Genomic DNA, 18,021 nt, shown 5'->3' with positions numbered 1-18,021 from the left:
ATGTCCTGAAGAAGTTAAGGAGAAAACACAAGACTTTCAACCCAGGAAACAGGTGTTCATGTCCTGAAGAAGTTAAGGAGAAAACACAAGACTTTTACCCAGGAAACAGGTGTTCATGTCCTGAAGAAAAGTTAAGGAGAAAACACAAGACTTTCCCCAGGAAACAGGTGTTCATGTCCTGAAGAAGTTAAGGAGAAAACACAAGACTTTCACCCAGGAAACAGGTGTTCATGTCCTGAAGAAGTTTAGGAGAAAACACAAGACTTTCACCCAGGAAACAGGTGTTCATGTCCTGAAGAAGTTTAGGAGAAAACACAAGACTTTCACCCAGGAAACAGGTGTTCATGTCCTGAAGAAGTTTAGGAGAAAACACAAGACTTTCACCCAGGAAACAGGTGTTCATGTCCTGAAGAAGTTAAGGAGAAAAAAAAAGAACTTTCACCCAGGAAACAGGTGTTCATGTCCTGAAGAAGTTAAGGAGAAAACACAAGACTTTCACCCAGGAAACAGGTGTTCATGTCCTGAAGAAGTTAAGGAGAAAACACAAGACTTTCACCCAGGAAACAGGTGTTCATGTCCTGAAGAAGTTAAGGAGAAAACACAAGACTTTCACCCAGGAAACAGGTGTTCATGTCCTGGAAGAAGTTAAGGAGAAAACACAAGACTTTCACCCAGGAAACAGGTGTTCATGTCCTGAACGGACCATCACCTCGCGGTTCTCTGTAACCAGCTCACAGTCCCCTTTTCTCGGCTAAACTTAACTGTAAAGACGTCATATTCATTCATTCATTCAACTTTTAGTTATCCTCGAGCGATCGTTGAGGGCGACCCCTTATTTTCATTGTCATAGAGTCAGACTACGAACACAAATACAGAACAACAAACACAGAAAGTACGACCATAAGAACTATAGAAAGACAATAAAACCTTCAGAAGCAGTTACAAGTAGCAGGTTGCAGGTTTAGAACCAGATTTCTAAATTGTCCAAGAGGCACAATTGAGTTGATTTTAAGAAACTGCTGTAATTTGTTCCAGGAGTCGGGTATACAATATAAATTATTGTACATACGTTTTCGTACGATATTATAGAAACCCTTTCATCAACTGTCTCCATGTGTTTTCTCTGTAGCCGATATGGAGGAGCTGATTCCTAGCCTGTATAAGTGAAGCCTAAACATCTGGATCGCCCCCTGGTGGCTGGCTGCAGTATAAGTCATAAGGCCCTCCATCCCTCCCTCTGTCTCCTCCATCCCTACCTCTGTCTCCTCTCCCTCCATCCCTCCCTCTGTCTCCTCTCCCATCCCTTCCATCTGTCTCCTCCATCCCTACCTCTGTCTCCTCTCCCTCCATCCCTCCCTCTGTCTCCTCCATCCCTACCTCTGTCTCCTCTCTCTCTCTCCATCCCTCCATCTGTCTCCTCTCCCTCCATCCCTCCCACCATCCCTCCCTCTGATATGGATATGAAAAAAAATAAGTACACGTCAAGTAAATTTTTCCCAAAGATAGTTTTGGGTCATTTTAGGTAGTTCTGATCACGCTGACGTTTGTTCTAGTGTTCATTTTTCTGATCAGGTTATTTTTTAATAGAGAGGCAAAGTCCCTCCCCTTCCACTGGTGCACCATGGGGCCTTAATTTGGAAAAAATGTGTCCGGTAGTGAACAGGGAGAGAGAATAATGTTTTGATCCCGTTTGGATTCAGCCATGTTTGTCAATTTAAAAGATAATTGTTCAAGGGAAGAAAGTCTCAGTTTGCCGTAGGGTTGTCAAATAATAATTTCCCCGTTCACTACCATTCATATTTTTTCCGAATTAAGGAAAATGCCATAAAAGAAAAAAAAAGTTGAAAAAACCCCGCGAAACAACAACAAATACTGCGTCAAAAACATGGAGGGAAAAAAAGCGCCATTAACGTGGTTAAAAGTGTCTGTCTGTGTGTCAGTCTCAGAACAAAAAAAGGCAGAAAAGTGGCGAAAAAAGTCTAAAAAAGCGAAAACAGCTGACATCAAACATCAAATGGGTCAGGGCTGGCTCTGGTTTCAACCGTGTTTCTTCTCTCTCTATATCTCTGTCCCTCTGGGGCTCATCACTCACTTCTTCCCCTCACAGGAGAAGAGCTGAGCAGCAGAGTCTACTGGAGGCGGAGGTTATTTAGTTGTGTGTCAGATCACTTCCCCTTGATGAGATTCATATTTTATGACAGGAAGGGAATGTTTGTGTTACAGGAAGTCAGTTAATTGCTATAATCCCCCCACCTCTCCCCCCTCCGCAGGCTAAAGACTATGATTATACATTAAATACTCTTCATGCTTAGATGAACATCACCTGAGTTTCATTAAAACCAGCACAGCAGTTTCTATAAATCTACTCTAATAATACGAAGGACACGATACAGACAGACAGACAGACAGACAGACAGACAGACAGTGTTGAAAAGAAAAGGAAACAGAGTTTTTTTTAACTTTACAGCATAGCATTGTGTAGTGTAGCGTTGCATGCGTAGAATAACGTTGCTTAGCGTAGCGTAACTTTGCGTAGCTCAATGTTGCGTTGCGTTGCATAGCGTTGTGTTGCATAGCGTTGCGTTGCATAGCGTTGCGTTGCATAGCGTTGCGTTGCATAGCGTTGCGTTGCATAGCGTTGCATAGCGTTGCATAGCGTTGCGTTGCATAGCGTTGCGTTGCATAGCGTTGCGTTGCATAGCGTTGCATAGCGTTGCGTTGCATAGCGTTGCGTTGCATAGCGTTGCGTTGCATAGCGTTGCATAGCGTTGCATAGCGTTGCATAGCGTTGCATAGCGTTGCGTAATGTTGCGTTGTGTAGGGTAGCGTAACGTTGTGTAGCGTGATGTTGCGAAATGCAATGCGTAATGTTGCGTAGCGTTGCGTTTCGTTGCGTTTCGTTGCGTTTCGTTGCGTTTCGTTGCGTTTCGTTGCGTTTCGTTTTGTAGCGTTTTGTAGTGTTGCGTTGTGTTGCATTGCGTTGAGTTTCGTTTCGTAGTATTGCGTGCGTATCATTGCATACATAAACGTTGCGTAGCGTAACGTAGCGTAACGTAGTGTAGCATAGCATTGTGTAGTGTAGCATTGCGTAGTGTAGCGTAGCATTGTGTAGCGTAGCGTAGCGTAGCGTTGTGTGATGTAGCTTCATTTGTTCCGTAAAGTAAAAAAAAAAAAAACTCTGTTTCCTTTTCTGACTGTAGAACAATTTCAGCAGGTTCAATTCCCAAACTGAAACCCTTTTCGGCCGTATACACCTATGTGTGTCTCAATATTTTAAAGTGATTTATTTTGTCTTAAATGATTCCTTGTCTTCTGGAGCCTAAGATACCAGAGGCTTCTGAAAAATCCACAAGATACAGACATTAAAATGTAGAGAAATAAATAAGACCTGAAATATAAAACATTTTGCTTTAATGGAACAATATAAGCTTAAAACAAATGCAGAAAAGATCCAATTTAGATTAAAAACAAAGGTTAAAGAGAGATAGAGGTGTGTGTGTGTGTGCGCACGTGTGCGTGTGAGTGTGTGTAAGGTAGGAGAGGGTGTGTGTGTGTGTGTGTGTGTGTGTGTGTGTGTGTGTGTGTGTGTGTGTGGGGGTTCTAGGTTTTCCTCTGCTCGCTGCACTGAGTTGGCAGAAGGAGACGGGAGCAGAGCGGACGCCAGTGGATTAAAGAGCGACGTTTACCGGGAGAACACGCGCGCCATTTACGCAGCAGGCTGCTCCGGAGTGCAGTCCATCGATTTAACTTGCACACGCAGTCATACTGTTGTCAATATTATCAATAGTATTCATATTTAATGTGCAGCCAGGGAGAAGAGGACAGCGGGGTCTGATCTCACGTCCTTCTCCGTTTCTGAGTGACAACCTCCGGGGAAAGTTGGAGTAACGTTAACGGGCGGGAGCGCCTGGATGTTTTAACGTTTTTAACGTGCACAGAGGAGCCGAACTACACCGAGGGAAGGGTTTGTCTCTCCGGATAAAAACCGTGGATACTCCGAAAACACGCTGCTTCAGCGGAATATGTTGTCCTCTCCGCGGACTCCGTGAATACTTCTCCGTGTGTGCAGGTGTGAGTCTGCAGAGCAAGGGGGTCCAGGCTGCCCGGTCGGTAGCACCGTCTCCAGAGGGGAGTCCAGGCTGCCCGGTCGGTAGCACCGGTTACAGGGGTCTTTTCCCCGGCAGTACCGTCTCCAGGGGTCTTTTCTCAGGCAGTACCGTCCCCAGGGGGGTTTCCCCGGCAGTACCGTCTCCAGGTTTTTTTTCTCAGGCAGTACCGTCTCCAGGGGTCCAGGCTGCCCAGTCGGTACCGTCTCCAGGGGTATTTGCTCCGGTAGCACCGTCTCCAGGAGTCTTTGCTCACTCCACCATGCCAGCGACAGCTTTACGGGTTCCCTGCGTAGAAAGGGAACGAGAGAGAGAGTGAGAGACACCGGGAGATAAAGAGAGAAACGGGGTGAACCGGACCAGGCAGCGCGGGAGACCGAGCCTGTTTTTGTTTTTCTCCTTCTTTATGATTTGTGGGATTACTACCGGACGCGAAATGATCCTGATCATCACTTTGGTGTTTGTGTTGGGTGAGTAAACCCCTGGTAACACCCCCCCCCCCTCCTTTTTATCACTCTAGGAAAAAGGGGCACGAGTCACATTAAAACCTCATTCAGGTTGTTGCTGACGCAGATCCAGTGTGGTCCTAAATATTTGGTGGCTTTTTCTCGTTTCACATTCATGTCAACATTTTGTTTGTTTTTTTCAATGTTTTTTTTTTTTTTTTTCAATGTAGATTTTTTTTGTCCCAAAATTATTTTGGTCATTTTTCTCTGCGTCTTTTTAGTTGCTTTTTAAAAACGTTTTTACGCGTTTTTGTCGATTTTTTTCTAAGTCGATATTTTCAACATTGACGGGTTTATTTTGACGTTTTTTGTCAATTATTTCAACGATTCTTTTGCCACGTTTTAGTTGATTTCCCCCAATTTTTTAAAGCTTTTTTCAAATTTGTTGTCACTTTTTCACAAAATTATTGTCACTTTTATCTATATAACGTTTTTTTGTGACATTAAATGAAAAAAATCCTATACCTTTTTGTCGTTAATAACATTTTTGTAAATTTTCGTCGTTTTTGTCAACATTTTTTGTTATTGTCGATTTTTTTTAACATTGACTTTTTTTCCGACGTGTTTGTTACTTATTTCAATGTTTTTTTTCTGTTTCTTTCTTATTATCTTGAACTTTTCTTTACTCATTTGGACTGCCGACGCCGGCCCTGATTCTGGTAAACGTGCCGAGTCACAAATAACCCACATTCAGATGCTGCTTTTCTGTTCAAGGCGTCAAAACTGTAAAAAGTGAGTTGAGTGTATGGTTACATCCCTAACATTGAACGCATCATTGTGTCCCGTTGATGTTGTTTTTCCGGCAGTGTCCACGGTGTCTCAAAGCTCTGTGTCTTTAGCTGCAGACTGTTGCATGTCCCGCTGTTGGAATCCTTTCCAGTTAAATACAGCCACATGTTAGCCCGTTTAGCTGTCAGCATTTTAACCGTGTTTAAGCCAGCTACTAGCTAACGGTACGCTAACGTTACCTGCTGCCTAGTGTAGTGTTAACTAGGGCTGCACGATTTGGAGAAAAAGTCATACTGAGATTTACAATACTGCGATTGCGATATAATACTGCGATTGCGTGGTTATCAAGGAAAATCTTCCCATTCTCTCTCCTCACGTCTGTTTCCACTTTTGTCTTCAAAAAAGCTGTTTTTTGGGTCGGCTGCATATTAAAAAATTAAGTTCTGGGTTCTTTACACAGCAGCTCTTATACATGTTTCTGTAGCTTGCTGGCAGACGAAATAAAGATGAGGAAACCTTCATGCAATACAATTCACTGGTGAGGGAAAGTTGTTTTCCCCTCTGGTGCCGGTGGGCGCGGCTTTCAGAGTATGACGCAATGTGCTCTATCTCTATTTTCATCGGAACTCGAAAGCCGGTGCTGGGAATGACGTCACAGCCGAGTTAAATGAGTTCCATTTACAAATCAGTTTTTTCATTGTGGGGTTATCTCTAGCCAGGTTATCCATTGTTAGCAATACCAACGCATGACGCAGTTTTTTGTTCGTACAAACAGCGTAACAACATGTCCACAGATAGAAGTTGGACAGGACTGTGTGTACGACTGATTCAGTGAGACGCAAATAAGAGAGTGCTAATAAACTGTATGTTACCACAGCTTTAGCAACTGTTGATGCTCAAGCAACCATGTTAGATTTTGAGCTTGGTGTACTGCAAGATTGTCCGAGCTCGGAAATCTGAGGTCAGGGGCCGTGTTTCCGACTTTGGCCTCGGAAAATCCGAAATCCGAGTACAAATTAAACGCGCTATGACCGGCATGTGTTTGGCGGTGATCTCCGGTGATCGATTCTGCGCAGGCCTGGCTCATCTGGAACGAGCCTAATGGCTTCAATTTTAAAGTCCTGAAGTTTCGTCCTTTATTTTTTACAGTCTGTGTTGTAAGTAGGGATGCACCGAATCCAGATTTTTGGGGGGGGGGCCCCCCCCCCCCCCCCCCTTTTCCACCGCCCCCCCCCCCACCCACAACCCCCCCCTCCTCCCATCCTTAGTCCATAAACACAGTAAACACAGTAATGAAGTACACAGTGACTGTCCCTCCTTTGCCTTACCTGAAGTTGCTGCATTCTGGCTGCTGGAGATTCCTTCATGCACAACTCGTATTCTTTCAGATGTTTCAGACCAGATGTTGTAACAGCGGCCATGTTGTGTATAGTTTAGGGTCCTCGCCACCACCAGACCAATCAGCATTGAACAGAGTGAACATGTAGCTGGACTTGAATGGCCTTCTTTTGACTGAAAGTTCTGCCAAACTACAACTTTTTCTGCTCACCAGATCCATTTCCACTTCCTCACAGCCTACTGCACTGAACGCTCCACCTACTTAAACACCTTCCCGTTATCAACGGCGCCGTCATTGCAAGCGTAGGGTTCAGTTCGGTGGAAAAAACGCAAATTAAAAGTGCAACCATTGTTGCGGCTGTAAGCAGTCCAACAAAGTGCTGCTGTGAGGGACTAAACTGTGACACGCTCGAGATTGTATTGCAGTGATTTATTCCTCCACATGTAAAATACAACTAGCACAGTTACCAAATGTAAGGTTACTTTGTGAGTCGAAATAAGTGCGTTAGTGCGGCGGTCAACAGAAAGTGTTTGCTCCCAGGGTCCCCCAACAGGTGAACAGGTGAAGCAAACATATGTTATCACTTTGCTCAAACCGCAATGAAAAATCCTACCACCTACAATATAAGTGCACAACACAATAATCAACAAACAACATAAATGAGACCATAAACGACATACAATGTGGCTCCTACAACAATGTTCAGATCCTTTACTTCATTAAAAGTACTAATACTACACTGTAAAAATATGAGTACAGTCCTGCATTGAAAATGTTACTTCAGTAAAAGTCTGTAAGTATCATCAGGAAAATGTAGTTAAAGTATTAGAAGTAAAAGTACTCGATGCAGAAAAATTGTCACATTTTAGAAACTGGAAACGTGTCTTTTGGTGAATTGACTGGATACCCTCATACCCAGGCTGTCCGACGGCCCCGGGGCTCGCGTGATAATAGACCTGGCACGTACAGTATCTTTAGCAGAGCGGGGCACATGCTTCTGGGACGCGCCTCGGCGCAGCTGGTGGAATATCAAGCAGCAATTGCTCACAAGGTGGTCGCGGTGCCTCCTGTAATGCACCGCAGACGCGTCCGGTGGAAAATAGGGGTCGAAGGAACTTTGCATTGCAGCTTGTTTTGCCACTGCCAACGGCAGCACTCTCGATCAGTCACAAACTAGAGTCCAGGTTGAACTACTTACTTGGTTAAACCCATGACATCATCAACAAGAGCACAAAAGCAGGAAGTGTTGGGTCGTGCCCGCAAAATTACGAATCCCACTATGGCCCTGCCATATGGTTAAGGTTAGGTTTGGGGGATTGGTACATGTACATGTAAGCATGGACGCCTGGCCAATAGTAGTGTGTGAATGCTATTGAAGGGCGGGTCTTGGCGTGGCCATAGTGGGGAAAAAAAATATCGCTCGCCGCCCCCTAAAACACCCGAGAGCATGCAGAGCACGGTGAGTCAAAACACAGAAAACTCAAGGATGAAATCAATAAGCAATAACTGAACTCAAGCACAGCTTATTTGGGGGAAATGTTGCTGAACGCAAACGCAACCTGGGACAGTAAATGTCTGCAACGCTCCAGATGAAAAGGTGCAACTTTGGCTGCAGAAATAACACACGCTTTTATAAGTTTTTGTGAGGTGTAAATTAGAGCTGCAAAGATAACTCCTCATGCTCTTCCAATCATTTATCTAAACAGTTGTTGGAGTGACTCCGGGACATACTCTGAACAGATGCTCAAAACTGCACGTAGGCCCGAAAAAAAAAAAAAATGGTATAAACATTAAGGGTGTCACAATTTCGATTAAATTAAAGTCACAATCTTGAACTTCGAATTAAAAAAATGGAATCGTCGATGCTACAACGCCCCCATGTCACGTCCGGTCGGCTTGCCAAGCGGAAAAAAACACGTGTTGAAGTGCTGCGAGTCAGTCAACCTCCTGTAACTTAGCAACAGCCAGTCAAAAGATAGCATGGCAACTGCAGATGCAGGAGACCCATCGACAGAATTTGAACCCCCTCCTCTTTCACTAAAGTCGCCGGTGTGGAAGTATTTTGGATTTCCTATGTGCGTGTACCATATTCTTCCACTGGCAGCATGACTAACCTGGCAGGGCAACTCGACAGGTTTTGTTTTTGTTGTGAACTTGAATGTCATCTTCTGTGAAGAAGACTGCAGTTACAAAAGAGGAACTAGATGGCAGGTTATTTTGCTTAACTTTCCAATTGACTGAAGATATAAGTTATTGTTACATTATGTTGTTAATGTGGGCAGTGGTGGACTAGTGGTTAGAGAAGCGAGCTTGGGACCGGGCCAGTTCAATCCCCAGACCGACAGGAAAAAATCTGGGGGGTTGTCCCTCCCTCATTACCACCACTGAGGTGCCCTTGAGCAAGGCCCTTAACCCTGACGGCTCAAGTGGAGCTGCTCAGTGGCCAGCAGGTCAGACTGTGGTTGTACTGGGCAGCTTCCAGGTATGAATGTGGAACTGTGTGAATGTGACAGGTCGTCGCTGCAAATGAGAATCTGTTCTCAATCGACTTACCTAGATAAATAAAGGTTAAAATAAATAGAAAAGTTTTAAATTTGACTATGTAGTCAGAGACAACAAAGGTCAGATATTATATTGCATAAAAGTCTAGTCTTTAAAAAAAAAGGGATTGGAGAATTATGACACCCCTAATATACATAGGTTGAACCTACAGTATTACGTTAAAGGACTATTATAATAGGAGTGTAAGATATACAACAAAAATTTTACAATTTCAACTTGTTAAATGTGAATATTGTTCTAGTTTCTTCTCTCCTCTGCGACAGTAAACTGAATATCTTTGAGTTGTGGACAAACAAGACATTTGAGGACGTCATCTTGGGCTTTGGGGAACACTGATCCACATTTTTCACCATTTTCTGACATTTTAGAGACCAAACAACTCATGCAATTCATGCAGAAAATAACCACTGTTGCAGTTGTGGACCTAATGCAAATGTTTAGGCTAACTGAAGCATCATTCTGACTGGATTTGTAGTTTAGCTGGGGTGATTTAGATCTGTATGCAGGTCATTGTTCACCCCCCTTCAGTAATAATTACAGCCACAATGACCTCCTGTGTTTCTATGAACTGAGGGCTCCTTAAAGTGGATCTCTGAGGGTTTATTTTTTCTGTGGAACGAGCTGCTTGTACTTAATAATAAATAATAATACATAAGTTTTATATAGCGCTTTACATGGAACTCAAAGACGCTTGTACTGTATACAACAAGAGGTGACGAGTGCAAAGTTAGTTCGACCCAAAGGAGTCCCAATGGAGAACTTAATGGGAATTATGCCAAATAACACAGACTTTTCCTTTGAAGATTAGCTGATAAATGATTGATTGCTTTGCACTTGTTTTTAGAAGCGTACCATGACAACAAGGGCTGCAACTACGGATTATTTTAATTGTCAATTAATGTGTGGATTTATTTTTGCTAAATTGATTAGTTGTTTTTTGGATCAGTGTTTCCCAAATTCCAAGCTGATGTCCTTGCTCTTACATCCTCCCTCCTTCATCCTTGCTCATAGCTCCTTAGAGATCCATCCTCGCTCATAGGTCCTCAGAGATCCATCCTCCATCCTCACTCATAGCTCCTCAGAGATCCCTTCTCCATCCTCGCTCATAGCTCCTCACAGATCCCTTCTCCATCCTCGCTCATAGCTCCTCAGAGATCCCTTCTCCATTCTTCTAGCCCTTTCCCCATCCCGCTTACATCCTCCTCCCTTGCTCCTCCTTCTCCATCCTGGCTTGCTCCTCACAGATCCCTTCTCCATCCCTCATAGCTCCTTAGAGATCCCTTCTCCATCCTTGCTCATAGCTCCTCACAGATCCCTTCTCCATCCCGCTCATTAGCTCCTCAGAGATCCCTTCTCCATCCTGCTCATAGCTTCTTCATAGATCCCTTCTCCATCCCCGCTCATAGCTCCTTCAGAGATCCCTTCTCCATCCGCTAGCCTCATCCTCACAGATCCCTTCTCCATCCTCGCCATAGCTCCTTACAGATCCCTTCTCCATCCTCACTCATAGCTCCTCAGAGATCCATCCTCCATCCGCGCTCATAGCTCCTCAGAGATCCATCCTCGCTCATAGCTCCTCAGAGATCCATCCTTGCTCATAGCTCCTCACAGATCCCTTCTCCATCCTCACTCATAGCTCCTCAGAGATCCATCCTCCATCCTCGCTCATAGCTCCTCAGAGATCCATCCTCGCTCATAGCTCCTCAGAGATCCATCCTTCGCTCATAGCTCCTCAGAGATCCCTTCTCCATCCTCGCTCATAGCTCCTCAGAGATCCCTTCTCCATCCTCGCTCATAGCTCCTCAGAGATCCCTTCTCCATCCTCGCTCATAGCTCCTCAGAGATCCCTTCTCCATCCTCCAGCCTCTGGACAGGAAAAAATGCTTTGAGACGGCCTTCACGAAGGAGGGCCAGAACAACTTCTGGTTCAAGCGGGGAGAAATCAGATAAGGGATGGGAGGTTTAGCCATTCAGTTAACAAAGGAGAGAAGAAACTAGAATATATTCACATTTAACATTTTAATGTTTACAAAAAACGTTCTATATCCGAACTATGACAAAAGAACGTTGAAAAAAGTGACAAATGTTAGAAAAAGCTACAAAAATGCAGGAAAAAAGACAATTTGTTGTTTTTTAAACGCTGAAAAAAGTGACAAAAAACAAACAAACATCAAAAGCATCGCCAAAGGTGACAAAATCTTGTTAAAAAATTGGGTGAAAAAAGTGAAAGAAACAGCAAAAAAGTGACACAAAAATCGAAAAGAGTGACGAATTTTGAAATTTCGACCCAGAAATACAAAGTTGCACGGTCGTCAACAAACCAATGGGTGACGTCACAGATGCTACGTCCATTATTTTTCACACTCAATGCCACAGACACATTTCAATCCCTTTTATTAGCGTTTTAATCCCCTCTTTCTGTTTCCTCCTCTCTCTTCCTTCTTCCAGATGTGTGCGTGTGCGACTCTGAGCTGGGCTCCCCCGGCTGGAGGGAACCTCTGGACTGCGTCCGAGCGTCTGAACTCTGCAACCAGAACAGCCAGTGCAGCTCCCGCTACCGCATCATGCGCCAGTGCCTGTCCGGCGGGGACAAGGAGCGCAGCGCCATGCTGGCCTCCAAGGAGTGCCAGGGGGCGCTGGAGGTGCTGCAGGACTCGCCGCTGTACGACTGCCGCTGCAAGAGAGGCATGAAGAAAGAGCTGCAGTGTCTGCAGAACTACTGGAGCATCCACATGGGCCTGACGGAGGGTAAGCCTCAGAGTTCAGAGTTAATTAAGCCCCCTGCTGCCTGTTGATTTCCCTGCAGTGCTTTTTGTGTGGGGTTGTGTGCTTTGAGCGCAGAGCGCAGAGCTGAGCGGATGAGACGGAACAACTTCTTGGTTGGTGTTTTTATGAGGACTTCACATATGCAGGAGGTCAGAGCTGGCTCTGCATCGATTGTTGCGTGGGCTCGTGTTTGAATGTTGCTGCTGCAAGGCCAACGGGGACAAAGGAGAAGCGCAGAAGAGAAGAGCGAGAAGGAGTTGTGCTGTGGTTTTTATTTAAAAGGGGAACTGCGCCGGTTTCTCTCCTCTGAGCTCCTTTTGAGCTACATTCACACTGCTATGTTTTTAAAAAACAATATCTTTTGCTACGTTTACGCCAAGCGTCCACTAGTACGTAAACATTTTGAGAAAAAAGTCAGATTTTTTTTTTTTAAAGATGTCAGCCCCTAAAAATGATCCCCTAAAACTTTCACATTTGGAAACACTGCTGCCCCCGTTTGGTTTGGAAAACTCTGGGGTCTCTTTGTAGTCTGGACGGATACAAACGGAGACGCCCGTCAGTCAGTCTTATCGGTTCGGTAGCTTACAGACCTTTCTGTAACCGTTCCGCTGCGCCGGTTTCCCTCCTCAGCATCTGTTTCCAGGCGTTAGGAAGAATGTGTCCGCTTGTTATATGTGACTGTTTTCTAGATTCTTCTCTCCTCTGTGACAGGAAACTGAATATCTTTGAGTTGGGGACAAAACAAGACATTTTAAGGCTGCTGGTCCTGCACACGGCCTACTTTACTGTGGGTCTGAGCAGAGCTCATTAAGAGCCTCTCTCTTTGTGTTCTACATTTCACTAAGGATGCCTCTGTAGTGGCGAGCAAAAGCCCTGCACACACACACACACACACACACACACACACACACACACACAAACACACAAACACACACACACACTTGGCGCCCGCACACGGAGCAAACAGCTAAGCCAGATGAAGTGAAGCAAAACACAAACACATGATGTCAGACGTCTGAAACTCTCCGAGAGGAAGCATGAGTCTAGTGTCAGGGACTATCTGTGTTTTTGTTTATGTTTTTTGTTTTTTTTTTGTGTGTGTGTATGTTTGTAACTTCGGGTGTTGTGTGTGTGTCTGTGTGAATGTGTGTCTGTGAGTGTGTGTGTACGTGAGTGTGTGTGTGTCTGTGTGTGTGTGTGTGTGTGTGTGTGTGTGTGTGTGTGTGTATGTGAGTGTGTGTGTCTCTGTGTGTCTGTCCGTCTGTGTGTGTGTGTGTATGTGAGTGTGTGTGTGTCTCTGTGTGTGTGTGTGTTTGTGTGTGTGTGTGTGTTGCAGCAGTTGAACTTTATTTCACACTATGATGGTTACATTTGCAATTAATCTGCAGTTTGCACGCATGCCGAACTGTAGTGGCGGTCCGTTACACTACTGTAACACTGACAATTTATCGATCATGCTATTTATGACTGGATGTAACTTGTGATATTTTGCGGTAGGGATGCACCGAATCCAGATTTTTGGGATTTGGCCGAATACCGAATCCACTGGTTAAGAGTCTGCCGAATCCTTCTCCCATCCTCAGTCCATGAACACAGTGATACAGTAAAGTAAACAACGTCCACAGCAGTGTATTTTTCATTTTATTTTCTTTTAACTGTAAAAAAATAAGGCAACATTATGCCAAGAAGACAAGTGGTAAAAAATATTATGACAATTACCATAGGCCTATGTTTACCTCTCTATCTCAAGATCCAAAATATTAACCGTTTAGATTTATAATCCCATAAAGTTGGCTACCCCGACTGTTTGTTTGGTGTAGGGCGAGCAAAGCTGGTAATGGTCGTCTGGTTAACACCGGTTTTTAGCCGTGCTTGTCCTTCCTTTGCCGTACCTGAAGTTGCTGCATTCTGGCTGCTGTCTGGAGATTCCTTCATGCACAGCTCGTGTTCTTTCAGATGTTTCATACCAGATGTTGTAACAGCGGCCATGTTGTGTATAGTTTAGGGTCCTCGCCACCACCAGACCAATCAGCATTGAACAGATTGAACATGTAGCTGGACTTGAATGGCCTTCTTTTGACTGAAAGTTCTGCCAAACAACTTTTTCTGCTCACCAGTTCCATGTCCACTTCCTCATGGCCTCCTCAATGCCTACTGCATTGAACGCTCCACCTACATAAACACCTTCCCGTAATCAACGGCGCCGTCATTACGGCGACTAGCGTAGCGCAAGCGTAGGCTTTGGTTCGGTGGGAAAAATTCTAAGGTTCGGCAGAAACCAGAACCCTGTCAAAAAGCCCAAATATTCGGCCGAATCCTGGATTTGGTGCATCCCTACTTTGCGGTAAAAGTGGCTCTTTTATTGACTTTGTGGCTCTCACGAAACAAATAGTGAAGACCACTGCCCCAGTGGGTTAATAAACATTCAGAGAAAGTCAGTTCACCTTCAAAAAGTTCACTTTAACCCTTTTTCAAAACACTTCGGTGGGCAGAATTTTAAGGGCACAGGTAAGTGGTTTTAAGCGGGCCGTGAGTCTTAACATATCCGACGATTCGAACACGGCAGAAATCAGCGCGCTGATAGGTGCTCTCTATCTCAGCTTGATTACAAAGAAGCTTAGAACTGATCTTTATTTCTCAGAGGAAGCTTCATCCTCTGCATGCTTAATTACAGTACAGATTATTTTGCATACGTGCGAGAGACAGTTTTAATTTCCGGCTGTATGTTTTTCTTTCACGTGACGACGAACAAAAGAGTTTTTTTTTTTCTCCTGCTCTTCTTTTCTCTTCTGTCTCGCATTCAGGCATGAATATTTAAGAAGGCAGAAGAGGATTTGTTGGCTTTTCAGCTTAAAATTTATAATATAATCCCAAGAGGGAGAACAGGTGAGACTGAAATAATTCACAAGTTTTCTCTCTGTGTCCAAGGTTAGGGATCTGTTCCAGACAAAGAGTGCGAACAGAGTTTGGGTTTAGAGGAGAGATTAAAAATTCAACAAGGACAAAGTTGCGCCAAAATTAGAAAGCAGATTAACTTCATGGTATTTTTAATAATAATACACTTTATGTATATAGTGCCTCTTACAACCAGCGTGACAAAGTGCTTTACACAAAACAACAATAAAGAGAGAAAATCAACAAGAGGGGAAACCAGTGAAAACAGAAGATCTGAAATGTGCAGCGTATTAAAGGGTACACTTCCGTTTTACATTTTTGTAACCTATTTTCCTATGTTTTTGTGTCTAAGTGACCGATGGGATCAACAGTCTTTGGAATTGGTCCGGTGTTAAGCAAGAAACAAGCTGCAATGTAACGTTAACGGGCAATTGTTCACCTTCAGTTTCCGTCCACCAGACTCCATGTAAATAATCAGTACTTTTATCATCGTAAAAAACACACTTTATTCCAAGTTTGTCTTTCGACTGTTTCAACAATCACCACTCTGGTTTGGTTGAAATAAACCCTTAATTCACCCATTTACATGTGGAGATATGCTGGCTCTATACATACTAAAAGTCCTGATTATTTACATGGAGTCTGGTGGAGATATGCTGGCTCTATACATACTAAAAGTCCTGATTATTTACATGGAGTCTGGTGGAGATATGCTGGCTCTATACACGCTAAAAGTCCTGATTATTTACATGGAGTCTGGTGGAGATATGCTGGCTCTATACACACTAAAAGTCCTGATTATTTACATGGAGTCTGGTGGAGATATGCTGGCTCTATACACGCTAAAAGTCCTGATTATTTACATGGAGTCTGGTGGAGATGTGCTGGCTCTATACACGCTAAAAGTCCTGATTATTTACATGGAGTCTGGTGGAGATATGCTGGCTCTATACACGCTAAAAGTGCTGATTATTTACATGAAGTCTGGTGGAGATATGCTGGCTCTATACACGCTAAAAGTCCTGATTATTTACATGGAGTCTGGTGGAGATATGCTGGCTCTATACACACTAAAAGTCCTGATTATTTACATGGAGTCTGGTGGAGATATGCTGGCTCTATACACGCTAAAAGTCCTGATTATTTACATGGAGTCTGGTGGAGATATGCTGGCTCTATACACGCTAAAAGTCCTGATTATTTACATGGAGTCTGGTGGAGATATGCTGGCTCTATACACGCTAAAAGTCCTGATTATTTACATGGAGTCTGGTGATGGAGATTTCGGCGCTGTTTCATGTTAAACTAAAAGGATCTTACTCTTTAACTAAAAGGTCTATCTCTTTAGGGATCCATCAAATAATGTTGTCAGACACTTAGAATAATAATCTGAGTCTGTCAGCGACAACAACAGAACTTTTAGTGGACGCTGACTGACGCTCAACATCTGTCCTGTAGGGTTACATTACAGCTCGGTTCACGGCTACCGGTTACAGCGTTCAAGCTCAATACTTAAAGGTCCCATGACATGGTGCTCTTTGGATGCTTTTATATAGACCTTAGTGGTCCCCTAATACTGTATCTGAAGTCTCTTTTATATAGACCTTAGTGGTCCCCTAATACTGTATCTGAAGTCTCTTTTATATAGACCTTAGTGGTCCCCTAATACTGTATCTGAAGTCTCTTTTATATAGACCTTAGTGGTCCCCTAATACTGTATCTGAAGTCTCTTTTATATAGACCTTAGTGGTCCCCTAATACTGTATCTGAAGTCTCTTTTATATAGACCTTAGTGGTCCCCTAATACTGTCTGAAGTCTCTTTTCCCAAATTCAGCCTTGGTATTTTTTATTTTATTTTTTTTTTTTTTTTTTTTTTCCACAAACACCCTCAGAACTACAGCCACTAGAGCCAGTCCCACAATGAGCTTTCCTTAGGATGTGCCATTTCTGTGTCTGTAGCTATTGAGGAGGAGAGAGTGGGGGCAAGGTGGAGGGTGGGGGTGTGGCCTTGACCAACTGCCACTTTGCTCTTTAAAAGTCATAATGTCTCTCTCTCTCTCATGGGTGGGCCAAATTCTCTGGGCGAGCAAAGCAGAGAAAGGGGAGGTAACCTTTCCCCTTATGACCTCATAAGGAGAAGATTCCTGATTGGTCCATCTGAGCTTTCATTTTCTCAAAGGCAGAGCAGGATACCCAGGGCTCGGTTTACACCTATCACCATTTCTAGCCACTGGGGGACCATAGGCAGGCTGGGGGAACTCATATTAATGTTAAAAAACCTCATAAAGTGACATGTTCATGCCATGGCACATTTTAAGCAATTTCAAAGATGTCTGTGTTCACATCAGTCACTCAGACACTAATGCATGGGGAAAACAGGAAAAGAACTATATAACCCGTCAAAGATAACCACATGTCGAGACTTTAAAAACTCTATAAAAAGAAGGAAAGTGTAAAACTTTATGGCTCATTAGAAAATGAAATGACAGTAACAGAAATAATCTGCGAATAAAGACAATTAGAAAAGCTCAACAGTAGCTATTAATTGAGTTTCTAAAGACTTTGTCATACTCATTAACCTGAAGTCATTAGCCAAGATGACGTCAAGTATAAACTTTAGACATAAATAGAGGACTCCTCCGGCTGATTTGTGTGTTGTCTCCGTAGCAACATTCACTTAGGATCACACTGTGCGCTGACAACCGTCGTGTTGATTTGTTATAAAAGGAGATCACTTGTAATTTCCTGGAGTATTTTCAATTACACTAAAATAATTGGGGCACTGCAAGGCACTGTATCCGTGTCACATTCTCATTAGGGGCTGAGCCCCCCTAAAGGTCTGATCCTAGAACCGCCTCTGAATGACAGTAAAGTTAATTCAGATTCAGGTTTCACACCGCGGAGCTCCTGTCGGATGTGTGATTACCTGGCAGATCCTCGGAGAGTTACCAACGTGTTGAAGGAGACGGTGGAGACGACTAACGAGCTCAGGGACAGGAAGTCGGTTTGGTGTTGGAGAGAGAGAGCGGAGAACTGGATCATTTCTTTCTTTTTTCCTTTGAGAGCCGTCACTCAGCCGAAGACAGCAGAGGAACAGTGGGAACAGTTGGTGTGTTG

At 43.8% G+C, this 18,021-nt stretch overlaps 1 protein-coding gene across 2 annotated transcripts in view; it reads left to right on the top strand.

The window, feature by feature from the left end:
- The window catches only part of gfra2b (GDNF family receptor alpha 2b), a 118,511-nt gene that overhangs the window by 13,534 nt on the left and 86,956 nt on the right, over positions 1 to 18,021 (top strand). The window contains exons 1-2 of one of the 2 annotated variants that reach the window (XM_039780815.1): positions 3,643 to 4,576; positions 11,691 to 11,990. In XM_039780815.1, the coding sequence (XP_039636749.1) occupies positions 4,513 to 4,576; positions 11,691 to 11,990 (364 nt within the window). In that variant the 5' untranslated portion in view covers positions 3,643 to 4,512. Of the gene's footprint in view, positions 1 to 3,642; positions 4,577 to 11,690; positions 11,991 to 18,021 lie in introns of those variants that run through there. The other variant, XM_039780814.1, reaches the window with a different exon arrangement.

This window comes from Perca fluviatilis, chromosome 17, assembly GCF_010015445.1.
Source record: "Perca fluviatilis chromosome 17, GENO_Pfluv_1.0, whole genome shotgun sequence".
Taxonomy (NCBI): domain Eukaryota; kingdom Metazoa; phylum Chordata; class Actinopteri; order Perciformes; family Percidae; genus Perca; species Perca fluviatilis.
The sequence above is the reverse complement of the archived record's forward strand: the minus strand, read 5'-3'. Positions and strand labels throughout refer to the sequence as shown.